General features: G+C 44.6%; 1 protein-coding gene across 1 annotated transcript; it reads right to left on the reverse strand.

Annotated features, from left to right (window-relative positions):
• Positions 1-366: 366 nt before the first annotated feature.
• Positions 367-14,047, reverse strand: HNRNPU (heterogeneous nuclear ribonucleoprotein U). Its single transcript, XM_030500149.2, has 14 exons — positions 13,064-14,047; positions 12,005-12,116; positions 11,806-11,879; positions 9,390-9,529; positions 7,714-7,813; positions 6,482-6,594; positions 5,815-6,078; positions 5,497-5,616; positions 4,885-5,013; positions 4,343-4,511; positions 3,574-3,813; positions 2,945-3,147; positions 1,919-1,990; positions 367-1,501 (listed from the first exon to the last, which is right to left on the reverse strand). The coding sequence occupies exons 1-14, from the start codon at positions 13,791-13,793 to the stop codon at positions 1,448-1,450; spliced, it is 2,520 nt and encodes an 839-aa protein (XP_030356009.1). The 5' UTR covers positions 13,794-14,047; the 3' UTR covers positions 367-1,447.
• Positions 14,048-14,573: the final 526 nt, after the last annotated feature.

Raw genomic sequence — 14,573 nt, forward strand, 5'->3', positions numbered from 1 at the left:
CAAACGGAAGCTCTCTGTTCAACTCCAGGATCCCTTCCCCAGGACAACCTTCCTGTCCTGCTCCCCCCGTCCCGTTTCTCCCCCTGCTCCTTCCTTACGGTCTATTTTACAATAAATAGGTTAAGTGGATTTACATGATGCAAGCGCAACTCAAAGACTTTTGCCCTATACATATAACCATGTTAAACTGTGAGATTATACATGTGATAGATCTCTAACAGAGCAACCACCATTTAGATTTTTAAAGAAACACAAGTATTTCAGCATGTACATAGTAATGAGCTCAAAACTGTCCAACATCATCGCTTTCGTACATTCTCTTCCTCTTTATAGCCTTAAAGGGATTTTAGACCTTGATGGCGACAATCCCAAAACAAGAGTAAAATGAGTTTATTTTATTGCAAACAAACGTCTAGAGTTAAATTTCTCCACCCACTTTCTTTAAAGAGAAAAGGAATCAGCAGGCTAAGGAGATACACCCATTTGAGAATTGACATGATTAAAAATTAGATAGAAAATGGGTGACTCACAGTTTCATTAGCTTACAAAATGGTGGAGTAACTACTACAAGCACACTAGGTATACAGTATTTTGTGGGGAAAGAGTTATACAGACACACAGCTAACTTCATATAGATCCCATTAGACAACTGGATTTACAACAAGTTTTGTTTAATAAGAAATGGGCAAAGCCAGCTTCTTTTCAGAATCAAAATGCAGAACAAATGGAAAAGAAATTATGGTGGTGTACCTTCACAAGTTTGAGCCTCCACAAATAATGCAACCAAGTTTTACAACTTTAAGAGCTTCTACATACACTCCACCTTCACTACTTTGCCCCGGGTTTCCTCTTTGCCCCCAACATCTGAGAGTTCCAAGAGTTACAAAAAAGTCCTAGTTATTGCCAGAAACTTTGACCTCCCGCTCCTCCCCTCCCCACCCAGCAGCTTTGTAGAGAGGGTGGAGTGTAATTCGGAGCTTTACATAATCTCATGGTGTTGCGGAGGGCTAGCGAGGAGCCTCCGTGCCAATCTGGTTGCTAACATTTCTATCGTATTGTGACATGACTCACGACTGTTTCTTAGAAATTGGGGGATGGGGAAAAAGGAGAAAATTCTTTAATAAAAAGACACCAGGTACAAAGCAACGTTTTACTTTTGTTGTGGTAAAAAAAAAGTCACATTTTACAGATAAAATGTAGAACCCTGAAATACTGACACATTCTCTTATCGTGCACAATGCTGAGGTTCTCTTACGAATCACTTTAAAACTGCAATTAAAAATGTACAAAAAAAGAAAAGAAAAAAATCAACCCACAAAGCTTCTAAAAAAGGAACCCGCAGGCACTTCCTCTTGTGGAATGTTTAAAAAGTTAGCCTACTAAAGAAAACAGTCGACTTCTTGTGAAGGTTTTGGAGAAATATGTATCAGTTCATTTATTTGGGTATTCAATAATATCCTTGGTGATAATGCTGACTCCATGGCTTCTGACCCCAGAATTGCTGCAATAAAGGGATAAATAGTTAATTTTAACCTGGAATCACATAAAAGTTACATTTCTTACAGAAAAAGAAGAGGTGTTTAACAAACATCTTATTCTCCTGCAACTCAAGCAGATTGAAGTGCTCTCACATAGCAGCAAGTTCACGAACAACTGAAGGCAGTTAAGAGTTCACTTCACTGTAGTAATGTGAAGCCAAATACTACATACCAGTAAGACCAATAAGCCACAGTTGATATTTGATATACCGAGACCATCAAGCCAGACTAAGTTTTGCACATAAAACTATTTATAGCAATATTACCTACCATTAGAAGATTTTGCTATCCAGTTTTGATTATAAATCTCATTATCTCAGATAGCATTTTGAAACATTCAAGTTAACAATCAGTGGAAAGATAAAGTTATGACTACTTACACCCTGCTGCCACTGGTTGTAGCCCTGAGATTGGTTTTTGTAGCCACGATTATTTCCCCTTCCTCTGAAGTTCTGTAAGAGGATAACAGTTTTTAACTACTTCACCTACGCTGGTATGTCTTAAGTGTACGAACACTAGTCTTTCTAATGCCACCAGAACATCACGCACCATACAGAATCTTTCAAATATGAAGTCTCAGGCCTAGGTTTAAACAAAGCAAACTAAAAACTCTCTGAAAAACACTAGAATACCAGAAGTCTCCCTCACCCTCCAAGCAGCTGCTTCTTAAACGTGGGGCAAGAACCTCAGAATTAATAAGCCAGTTCAAACTCGCTGCCAGTGGTCTGGAAAGCTATAGCTAATCCAGTTCTGACTCACCCTATTTCCAGCTGATAAACTGCACCAGGACAACTAAAAATACAAGAGCTTGCCTATTTTTAGTTAGGAAAGGCTGTAGTTGCTACAAGGATGTGTTATCTGATCAGACAAAAGGATATGGGTCATACAACTGAAAATAGAAAAGTTAGCCCACAAAACTTCAAATGAAAGTTACAGAACAAGAAGGGGACATTGATACTAGTAGATAAAATACTGCATTTCCCCTGTTCGTCAATATTAGACAAACCTGAGCCCTGTTTACTACCTTGGGCTCCATCTGCTGGCTCTGCAGCAATCCAAATTATGTTTTCAAGTAATTCCATTGATGTTCCATCAGTTAAGACCTCAGCAAGCATGTCTTTACTAGTTGTGTTTGATACTAGACACCAAAAACAAAGACTCTCCAGAGATATTTCCAGAAAGTTCCCTAAATACTTGATAAAGATACACCTTGACCCTAACACCAAACAACAGTTATTACTATTAGGGTGTGGGGGACAGAATCAAACACAAGCTTTCACATATGCCCTACAAACCTTTAAGAGGAGAGAGGTACAGTTTTAACATGGAACCCCCCATTTCAGCATCAGAACTTCTCACACAACATTCAGAGCTCTGGGCACATAGAAATCCCCCAAAAGCATCACCTGGTTGTAGTTTCCCCTGTTGGGCATTCCACCTCTGTTATAGTTTCCTCTGTTTGAGTAGCCACCTCTGCTTGGAAAGACAGGGCCACGAGGATACGGGTAGCCAATTGCACCGCTGCTGCCACCGCCACCACCACCGCCTCCACCACCTCGCTGAGGCATGTTGCCTCCCCTCCTGTTATATCCACCACGATTGCCAGGGACTGCAGGGAGAGAGTTGCTTCAATCAAGTGATTGTTATGTCTGAAATATTTCTTACATTAAAAGTTTACTGTTCAAAATAACAGTGGTATAGAAATAAGATGTCCAAATTCAGTGCACAAATTTCAGTGCAAAGATTTAAGTTGTCAATGGCAATTTAACCATGCACTACCCCCCATACAGCCTGGGACACAAGCAAACACCAAACCTAACATAAAAACTCAAAGCTGGGCTTCAAAACCACATGAACAGCATAATCCATGATCCTGCCAACCTTCACTTTTGAATTTGGACAATTAACTTTGTTCTAATACATAGAACTTACTGAAGTCAAAACCAAGGTTCCCACCACATAACAATTGCAATGCAAGTACTACACCAACCCCAGGAGCAGCCTCCAAACTTTACAGACTTATTTCTAAGCTCACCTCCTCCTCTGAAGTTGCCCCGCATATTGAATCCTCCACGTCCTCTCTGACCCCTATTAAACTGATTTTTATTGCTCTTCTTGTTCTTCTTTGAGCCAGTGTTCTGTTTCTTTTCTGGTGGAAGAGACTTCTTACTCTCTTCTTTGTATTGTTCCAAAAGCTTCTGAGCTTCTTCTTTTTGCAATTCTACATAGATTATTTCATCAAAACATTCTGCTACCTCTGGCAGTGTGAAGTTCCCTATAATTGCAAAAACACTGAGTATTCAGCATCTACATTCAGGTACAGTCAAAGATGTAATTTAACCACCTTTCTCCCATTCTTCCTCCCTCCCCCCACATTCCTTCAGCATAGGGACCTTACAGAATTAGAGCATTTAAGAAAGGTAACAGTGACAAAAGAAATAAACAGGTCTTCATGGAGTTGCCAGTACTGTTCCAAACCTTGAGAACATTCTGCCTATATCTTTTTTTCTTTTATAAGCCTCCACTCAGAGTACCAGTTTCTGCCAAATACGTCACTTATATAGGGCACTTTATGCCAAGACAGCTTTGTGCATCTGCATGAAGCATATCAGCATAACTGAGTAGTGTTAAGGACTGCAGCAGAGGGAACACAATATAGTGTTGTCCTACAAGTTACAATAGTCTTCCAGTTTTGATTAAGTACAACTGTTTAAGATAAAGTGATTTTTTAGACTTCACGTTTACTTAATCCTTTAAACAGATACTCAGCATCCTAAAACACAGTATAGGATTATGTTCCATGCCTTTCATTTTGAGAACTGCATGCTCTGGAAGATCTTTTCCCTCCACCTCTGCCTTCTTTTGTGTTCTTTGCTTGTAGTCTTCATCTTTTGGGCAAACAACAACTGCTTTGCGCTGGAAGCCTGCAAACAGGCACATTTTTCTCCTCTGCGCAGCTGCAGACACATTTGTCTGAAAAAAATGCAGTAACTTACTACACGTAGCTGTCATTGTAAGAGTTAAGGAAGTCAACTTATGGTGTATAGACTTCACCTCTACAAGAGCTTGCAATGAAGTTTACAAATAACTGGACATAAAGATGCTGCATAATGCAAAGTTACGAGCTCATATCCACGTGTTAAAACACTATTCCTCCCACATCCCATAAATCCAGAGAAGTTCAGACAAGCATTTGTAAACAGTATCTCAACTTTGTGTCCCCTGAATGAGTAGTAAGTCAGTAAGTGAAACAACAGCTATTAACAATGTAACTTTAATCCCATTTAATTACTGCCCTACAGCCTATAACAAAATTTCCTTAACCATTTTTCACTGAAGCTTCTACCTGATCCAAAATGAAATTCCGCTTCTTACGAGCTGCAATCTCAATGAACTTTCCAAGACACTGAGGAGCTCTCTGCAACAGTGTGTTAAGTTTTCCAGTGTCTGCCATCTGCCGCTTAAAACCTGCCACCTGCAGAGAGATTTCCCAGAGTTAATCAATGTAGCCCTGAGACACGTGGCCGACATTTTTCTTTGCTAAATGCTTTCTGCATTGCTTCAAAGCCACAGCTACAAACTTGTAACTGGAATTCCCAAAGTCTCCATAAGATATAGAGCACTACAAATGACTCTAGGTCAATAAATACACCTGAATCCAAGGTATGCGCATAACATTAACAAATCAAAACTAAATGTTCTAAGGACAGTGATATAAAAAGAAATCTTTGAATAGTCAGCAACAGTTGACTTGTATAGCACCAGGAAAGCTTCAGAATCCTGCTGTATCACATATGAGCTCAGCTCAGCAAGACAGAAAAAAAAAAAATCTTTAATGGTCACTAGCTAACCAACAGCTAGTTTCTAAGATTTCTTTGATACAAAAGAATCCCAAAGACCTTGGATTTACAGCAAGCCTTTAACACAGCAACAACTACAATGTCATCTTATCACTTACCATCATTTTGTCCATAATAGTGTTTGTCCCAAGAATGTTGTATTTCCCAGGATTTGCTGCTGCATGTTTGGTAACCCATGTAGTCTTGCCAGCTCCAGGCAAGCCAATCATCATCACCACCTATGATGACAAGTTCTATGCTTGAGATACTAGTAACATGCAACTTAGACCAACAAGCCTAATGGAAACTGGGGGTGGTGGAACGGGGATATTGGAGGGGTGAGGAGTCATGGGATACCAAGCACTAAAGCTCCCAGACAAAAAGGTCAGAGTGTTGTGCTATCTCAACAACGCTGATACTATCAACAAGAAACTTACCTCACAGTCTTTCTTTTGCTCAGGTCCCTTTGGTCCTCGGACCCTATCCTCCAAGGGGACTTTCTGGATGAAGGTGTACTCTTCTGGTACAGGAAAATAAGGTTCCTCCTTCTGACCAAAGTTGAACTCAACTGCACAGTTATGGCAGAGAACATGTGGGAAGAGTGGCCGCCCATCAAGAACTTCCTTGCTTATTTTGAATGCAACACCAAGCTCTTGTCCATTCTTGGAATATGAGAGTTCCACTTCATCACCATCAAAATTCTGGTTTTCAGACAAAGCATTAGTTTGGGTAAAATGACTCACCTTGCTCTATAAAGTTATATTTGTCATTTCACTATACTGGCTATTCTCACTCAACCTCTGTAACACTATTACATCATAAATGAACTACTTGATTTTTTTTCCCTTAAGGTGAGTTACTGTCAATGACAATCTCGTTTAAGATCTGTTGTGTTCACACACCTCCCCCCCCTTCACATTTGTCTGTGAATATGCAATCTTAACATGTTGACAACAGTCACTGTTGGCAATATCTGCTAGTTCTACCTCCTCCCTATGTTAAACTTGTCTTGCTCCAAGTTTGTCTGTATTTGGTTTACTGCCTCTCACTAAGTAGTCTATAACTTCAAGGATGTTTTTCATCAGAATATAAGGAGAAACTTACAGCAAAACACCCAATCACATCATTTTCATCAAACTTCTCACCAAAGTCTTCAGTCTCACAATTGCATGTCTTTATTCCTTTTAGAGAATACCCATAAGAAAATTCTTCTTCACCTGAAGAAATATAGTTTAAACTTATTAAAAAAAAAAAAAGGCATTTTCACCTAACCGTTTAGAAATACAATCATTTTACAGCTAGTACAAAGTAAGTTGCTGTTCAGAATGTTTTGACTAATGCCAAAACAAGCTATGACCCCCAAACCAGCTACAGCTTGTTCTTACATTCAAGAATACTCTCACTTGAGATAGAACAGCAGTATTACCCCATCCCAGTTTTAAGAGCCTTAACGCTGCTGGCTCTAGATTCATGTTGACGCAAAGCTGAACTGCCAGATAAAGTCACAAGCAAGTATTTTTAAACTCTGAAGACCTGATTATGCACCAGTATACCTGTACTGTAGTTAGTCAGAAAGGCTTTCTGACTTTAGTCTCCAGTAGCACTTACCCCTCCCATTTTAAAGGGAGTTTAGCAGACCTTCAGCCTATGCGACAGCTGAGGATGAAGCTGCAAGGAACAAGCTAACAGAAGTGTCAAACACAAGGACTCAGGTGGAACTTAAGTACTTAACTAGAAAGCTGCTGCTGCTGTCAGAACATACCAATTAACATACATTTCTTAAAAACACGTGTCTCAGCAGCAGGTATTAGCTATAAATACGATTTATGATCAGTTCCCACATATCTACAAGTTGCGCTTCTTTCTTCCTAGCTACTTTCAGAAATGAGGATTGTCCCCCCAGGTCAAGAGAACGATAGTGTAGTTATCCAGGAATTTTTCTTCACTGGTTAAATCTTACACTATGCCCCCTTAAAACAAAAAAAAAAAATTAACGGGGAAGACCCCCTCCTCCTATTTATGGCATTATATGGAAAAGACAAATCCTTAATCTTGTCAGGTCTTTAGGAACATTTTCAACAACCCATACTTGACCACTGAAAGAATTAACTCTCAAATAATCAATGCCTTTAGAGGCCTGAATACTTAATGACTTTATTTGGTCCCAGTAATAAGCTTTCCCACACCACGTCCAGTGAATGATCCAAGTGAAGACTACTTTCCAGAACACATGAACTACAATCACTAAGCTTTTCCCATCTGCTGAAGAAAAAATTACTTAAAACTTCAACATACACAATAAACAATAGAAAAACAGTCAAACGTTTAAGTCTTACCAAGCAACATCCCACTTGCGTTCAGTGACCAGCCAACTCTCACTTCATGTATGTCAATGTCTTTTGTATACAGGTGTTTAACAGGAATCTTTTCTGTAACCTATTTTTAAATTATTCATTAAAAGGTATGTAATATTTATTAGACACTAATGAGACGGAAACACAAAGGTAACATCTGTAACCTTTACACTTTGGTTAAATCTTTGCTAAGTCCGAGTAATCACCTTCTGCAAAAACAAAACTTGCTTCAGTTAAACATCTGAAACCACAAGCCAGTGACTAAACAGTTACATCTCCCGACTGAGCAATGAAGATGCAAGATACCATGTATCTTCCAAGCACTTAGTCACAGCATTCCCTCACACTGGCCAAAAGCCTTGATCCTTTTGATACTGTATTAAAATCACAGACAAGATAATTTTTTTTTTTAATAATCACCATGAAGTTGGGATTAACGATAACTTACTTTGCCAATAAAATGTTGTAATGGATTAAAAATATTGCTGCATATAGACTGGGGAAAATATTACACTCTTGTGTCCCTTCCCAGAGTAAGTAGACTTCCTGGGCGAGTTGCCAGCTTCCAAACAACATAACCAGATTCAAAAAAACCTACCTAAAAGCACTGGAATCTGTAGGCAACCAACTATTTTCCAATTGCCTTTACAAACTTCACCAAACTGAAGTGAGTAACTAATCAGCATCCTAGCAGTTTCCAGAACTGTGTGAGCCATGGGACACCAAGGTGAAACTAATTTGAAAGTGAACAGGGCAGTAAATACTGACATCAACTTCACTTCATTGGCCTTTCTAAGTTATAGGTACCAAGAGACACACGAATCACTTGATGCAAGAACAGGGAGAATGGGATCACTACCCACTCCTCCCGGTAGTGGTTAAATTTGAAAGTCCTGAAGAGAACAAAGTAAGCATTTATATACACAGGCACATCAAACGCAAAGAATCCTTTAACAGTGATTTTTATTTTTATTTTTTACTTAACAAGCTTTGTGCCTCCTGTTATTCTTCTGTCAACAAGTTGGAGAAATCTCTTTTTTCACAAGGCTGATTGCTCTTTTCCATTCCTACCCTTCAGGTGAACTCTTGCACTCAAAATACAAGGACCTGCTAAATACTCACATTCATTGTGTACACAAGTCAGAATTATTCAGGTTGGAAGGGACCTCTGGAGGTCATCTAGCCCCACATATCTGCTTAGAGCAGGTCAAACTCAAAGGCTAAGTAGGAACAGAAAAAAGGACTGCTGGGATAATTTATATCCCTGGGGCAAAAAAAAACAACAACCAAGCCAAGCATTCTGTAATCTTCAAAAAGTACAAGCAAACTTCTGACTAGTGAGTATCAAAACTCTTCAAGTGTTGATGCATGAAATTCTTGGTTCAAAAATGAGAGTTACACATTCACACAAGCTGCCTTTTTTTCTTTCCCTTTTTTTTTTTTTTTTTTGTTAAATGCCGAGTTCTTAGAGGAAGAAGTTTTTGAAATCAAGCCATCTTTTATCAGGAACCATTTTATGGGCTCTTAAAAGAAGGCCTTCTGAAAATCCTGTTCACCTGAATTAGTTTCAGCTAAGTCGAAAAAACTTAAAAGAATAAACAAAAATCACATCTAAGGCATGCAAGAAGCAATCTCCCAAAAACACCACTTTAACTCACCTTCATCTCAAAGCAGACTTTGCCTTTAGAAACTCCATAGGAGGCTCTCCCTCCAGCCCAAAGGAAAGCAAAGCTTTCCATGGTCAGAGAGGAGGCACTAAAGCGGTCTCTTGAGATTTTAAAATGCAGGTCACAGTTATCTGTTAACATAAAAATCACTGTTTACTCTCGTTACAAAATAAAGTACAGCTGTCCAACTTTATGCATTAAAGGTGATTTTCAAGACAAACTGCCAGCAACTGCTCAGCATCTTTCAGGAAACCAACTGAACACATGCCTAGACTGAGCTGCAGGCTGAAGGTCAGCCAAAAATCTTACGAAAAGCTAGCCAAAAAGAATAATTTTCAAGCTGCCATCTTCACGTCTGTCACCACATTTCCTTCATTTTTATTATCTGCTTGAAAACCTGGCTTTCACCTCACCTATTTGAACCTTTTTTGTCTGTTACCTACTTCCATCAATATAGAGCAAAGGAATCTGCATCATGCTCTGCATTTGCTACATACCTTTTTGGGAAATCTGCTTACCCCTCATGCCCAAACCTAAGGGCAGCTGAGAGGTAAACAGGAACACAAATATTTCTGTTTAAGTACTGAAAGTAGTACTGTCTTTGGTTAACAGCATCTATCAGCAAGTCCAATTAGATTAAGCCAATTAAAGTCAGTTAAGTCAAGTGCAGGTAGGTAAAGCATGCAGAATGTGGTAAGAGAACCTACTTCACCTAAGAAACACCATTTGCACTACGAATTCATCTACTGCCCTAAGAACTTAAGTGGAACCTTATACAGACATTTTCAGCCTGCACACTGGGAATTTTAAAATTTATCTTCTAGCAGGTTTCAAAAAGACAACGCAAAATGGTAACACAAGGTGTAGGATATAGCACTTGAACTCCCCAGAGCAAGGAATCCAAAGAAAAAACTCCACACTCATTTGACAGTTACAAGAAAGTAGCAAACTGAGCAAGCAGTGGGTTGTTCTGCCTTGGTATAAAACCTGCATGCCACCTTAGTACCTTGAAATGCAGCTTTCCCTGTATTACTGGTAACTCATGCATGAGAATCTTCTGTTTGCATACAGCTATCTCCAGTTGCAACTACAGCAATTGTGATCCAAGTGTTCTCTCATTAGTACTTCTGACTTTATTTGTTGCATGAAAACCAGATAAAAATCATACAGAAGAAACCCACCTGTGTAGGTTGCTTTTAGAATGAATGAGAACAGAACTTGAAGTTTAGCTTCCTTACAAGGCACAGGCAACAAAAAGCCCTTAAGAGTGCTAAACCTCTTTTATGTCTGGATCACTACGGTCCATAAAAGAGAGCGCCAAACTGTTACACAATTCAGTCTTAAAGCTGTTTGATTCTGATCTCTGAGCAGCCTGCCGACACTTGAAACTAAAACCAACAGAAAGTAGGAACTATTCAATTACTGGGAAAATCAGAAGCTTCCACAAAGGTGACTACTCACCAGGTTAGCAGATAGAAGCTTGAGATTTAGTTAACAAAATGTCAAGCATAGTATATCCAGCAATTCGTGTGGCTGAAATGAATACCTCCTTCCATTTCAGAATATTTCTCAGGGGAAAAAGACCACCTGAAGCCACTAGCAAATATGCCAGTAAATGCCAAAATTTAAAATTTCCTTCCATGGTGTTTTAAGAATCCAACAAGTTCAAGCATCACTTAGGTTTTCTAATACTGCACCAAGTCCTTATACTTACCCTCGAGAACACGTCAACTTTGCTCCAGTCATGGTGCATCACATTAATAGTAACATTTATGATCTGCATCAAAAGCCACACTGTTTGTAGGTGCTTGTCCATTTCGATGCCCTCCTGACCAATTCTCTGCCATTCAATTTATGCAGATCACCCCTCCCCCTCCAAACTCCCAGGTTGCACAAATGGGTCATTTTTCAGGAGGCCTTAACCAATTTTGTTGAATTTATCAGGAGACATGAGTAGCGCCTCAGCAACTTATGAGCAGGAAGCTCACTTCACAAATTGTACTACTGTAATCACCTACACCACTGACACTCAGAACTTTCTGAAGTTAAAAGCTCATGTCCTATATAATTAGTTTCCCAAACTGTTTTTAGGGTGCTCTATGCTCACTCTGCATTGGCCACCTTGGTTTCCATACTTGCATCTCGGTTAAGATTTCTTTAAAAAACCTGTATGACATCACAGACTTAATGAGAAAACAAATAATCTTGTTCCTGCTAAAGACCCATATATCCCTCTCTTCTATACTGAAAATGGGAGAGAAATACCTTTTTTTTTTTCCTTCTTTTTAAAGTTACTTGGCAATGGAAGTTAACAGATGTATTCACTCCACATTCCAGAAAGTGTGGTTTTCAGATTAAAAGCATAACACTGCATCTTGACAGAGTAAGGGAAAGTGTGTTTACTTACAAGTATCAAGACAAACCACTGTGTCATCAAAATGTTCATCTTCTTCTTCAACAGGTGGTTGAGGGGACTTAGCCCTGAACAAAACAAAAACAACCAAAATATGATTAGGCTACATCCATTTTCACACTATTAAAACAAGCATTTCTGTACTTTTCTCCTCCTCATTAGCAAAATGCTGCCCAGCATCAAGTTTATTTACCTGCTGTACTTATTTTCCTCAATGTACTCAAAATATCCACGCCCATGGTCTTCACGTGGTCTCTTCACTCCCCTCTTTTTCTCACCAGGTTTTTGTTCTGCTTTAGCATCTCCTGTGACAAAATTAACGATTTATTTTAATTACACAAAGTTAACTCTTCATAATTGGGAATAAAATACTACAGGATAGTTCCCACTTTGGAAACTGCAAGAACCTACAGCACGAGAAAAGCAACGCTACCCTACACAGGATTTTGCTTTGTATCAAGACAAGAACCCGCATCTCGAATTTTCTCAGAGGACTCAAAAAACTTGTCTGCTAAATCATCTCAAGCGGCCAGCACACCACGCAGCCGCCAGTGCAGTCCTCGATGTTAAGATCCCCACAGACCGCTCCCAACCGGCTAAGTTCAAAAAATAAAACAAAAATCGGACAAAAAGAAAAAAGCCCTCCCGCGACGCCAGGCCGGCACCTCCCAGCTCCCCCCCCCCCGCCCTTTCCCCGGGAGCAGACGTTCCGGGCCGCCCGCAAGGACACGCAGCGGCCCGCACGACTGCGCCTCCTCTCGGCAGGCTCGGCGCGGGGCCGCCCGGCTGCCCGCGGGGAAGGGATTCCTCCTCCTCCCGCCTCCATTGTACCAGGCCTTCCCAGCGCCATCCCGAGCAGAGCCCAGCCCGGAAGTGACGTTACGCCGCCGAGCGCTCCTCAGCACAATACAGCGCGCCCCAGCGGCCCCTCCGCCTCCCGCCACCGCCCCCCCCGCGGCCCGGCGCGGCGGCCCCTTCCCGCACCTCCCCCCGGCCCGGCCCCTCCCCGCCAGCCCCGCGCCACGGCCCCTCACGGGACCCCCGCCCCCCCCGCGGGGCAGCACGCGGTGCTAAGCGCGGGGGGGCGCAGACGCTGGATGCGCCGGCCGCGAACGCCCTCCCGCGCGTGCCCCGGAAACCGCCCTCCCGGCCGTTGCCTGCCTCCCTCCCTCCCCCCCCCGCTCCCGCGACGGGGTTTCCCGAAGGGGAGGGGGATTAACGGCCTCCCCCCCTTCCCGCCGCGCACACTCACCCCCGGCGGCCTGAGCCCCGGGGCGGCCACCGCCACCTTCCGCTTTCTTCTGCTGCTGCTGCTGCTGCTTGGCGGGGCCCGCCGGGCCGGAGGCCGCCGCCGCTGCCGGGGGCCCCGAGGCGCCGCCAGCGCTCTTGCTGGGGGCTTCCTTGGCGGCGCCGCGCGGCTGGAGGAGCGGCGGGGGCTGCTGCTGGGGCTGGGACTGCGGCGGCTGCTGCTCCCCGTGCCCGTTGGCGTCCCCGGCCGCGTCCTCCTCGTCGGCGAGCTCGTCCTCCCCCTCTTGGAAACCCTGGTCGTCTCCGTTCTCATCCTCATCCTCCTCCTCTTCCTCCTCCTCGCCGCCCGCCTCCTCTTCCATGGGGCCGCCCCCGGCCCCCGCCCGCTCGCCGTTCTCCTCGCCCAGCTCCATGGCGTCGCCATCGGCGGCCTCCAGCCCTTCCTCGTCGTCGTCCTCCGCGATGGAGGCCGCGGCCTGGTCGGGGCCTCCCCCTTGGTGGAGCTGCGAGGCGCCCCCGCCGCTTTCGGCCGCCTCCCCCTCCATGCTGCCGTTGCCAGGCTCAACTGCGCCGCTGGCGGGGCCTCCCCCGCCGGCCTCCTCCTGGTCTAGCGCGGCCTGGAGCCGCTCCATGAGCTCGGCCTTGAGGCCCTTGTCGGAGAGGCGCCGCTTTTTCAGCTCCTCCTTCAGCTCCGACACCTTCAGCTTCTTCACGTTCACGGGCGAGCAGCTCATGGCGGCGGCGGCTCGATCCCCGGGCGGGCGGCGCGCGGGCGGGCGGGCTGGCGGCGGCGGGGTGGTTCGGGCGGCGGCGGCTCTGTGTCGCGGCCCCGGCGGGAGGCGGTGGGTGTGTGGCGCGGCTGGTTCGTGCGGCTGCGGCAGCTGCAGAGCGGACCCGCCTGGCGCCAAATCCTTTCACCGAGCTCGCGAGGGAGACGCGCCTCGCGGGGCCGAGCACGCAGCACTGCCCGCCCCGCCCCCGCGCACGTAGTCCCTCCTTCCCCTCCCCGCTACCGTAACGGCCGCCTGCGCGCGCCTCGTACCGTAAATATCCGCCCGGGCGCAGCGGCCCCGCGCGCGGGACCCGCCGCCTTCACGCGTGGGGCACCCGCGGCGGCAGCTCCGCCGGGCCCGGGGCGAGGGTACGGAGCCGCTGTCCCCGCCGGAACGCGCCGCTCCGTGCCGGCGGCCGTACCTGCGCCATGTTGGGCGGGCGGCAGCGGGAAGCGCGGCGGCACGCGGCACGGTTTGCCCCCTCTCCGGCACACCGCTTCGGCGAAACGGTCCACTCGGGACTGCAAACCAGTCACTGTGCTGCCCCGGCAGGCCTCCGGCCGGCCTTCTTGCGTGGATTAAACTTGGAAGAAGGTCCCAGCCCCACTGAACGGCCTCCGCATGCACAGCCGGCCCTGCTGGCAGGCCGCAGCCTCCCGGGCAGGGCAGCGCAGCGCCTTCCCTTCGCTCCCGGGCGCCCGCCGCGGGCCTAGTCGGCACAGTTCACTGCATAAAGGCTTC

This window comes from Strigops habroptila, chromosome 10, assembly GCF_004027225.2.
Source record: "Strigops habroptila isolate Jane chromosome 10, bStrHab1.2.pri, whole genome shotgun sequence".
In the NCBI taxonomy this organism is placed as follows: domain Eukaryota; kingdom Metazoa; phylum Chordata; class Aves; order Psittaciformes; family Psittacidae; genus Strigops; species Strigops habroptila.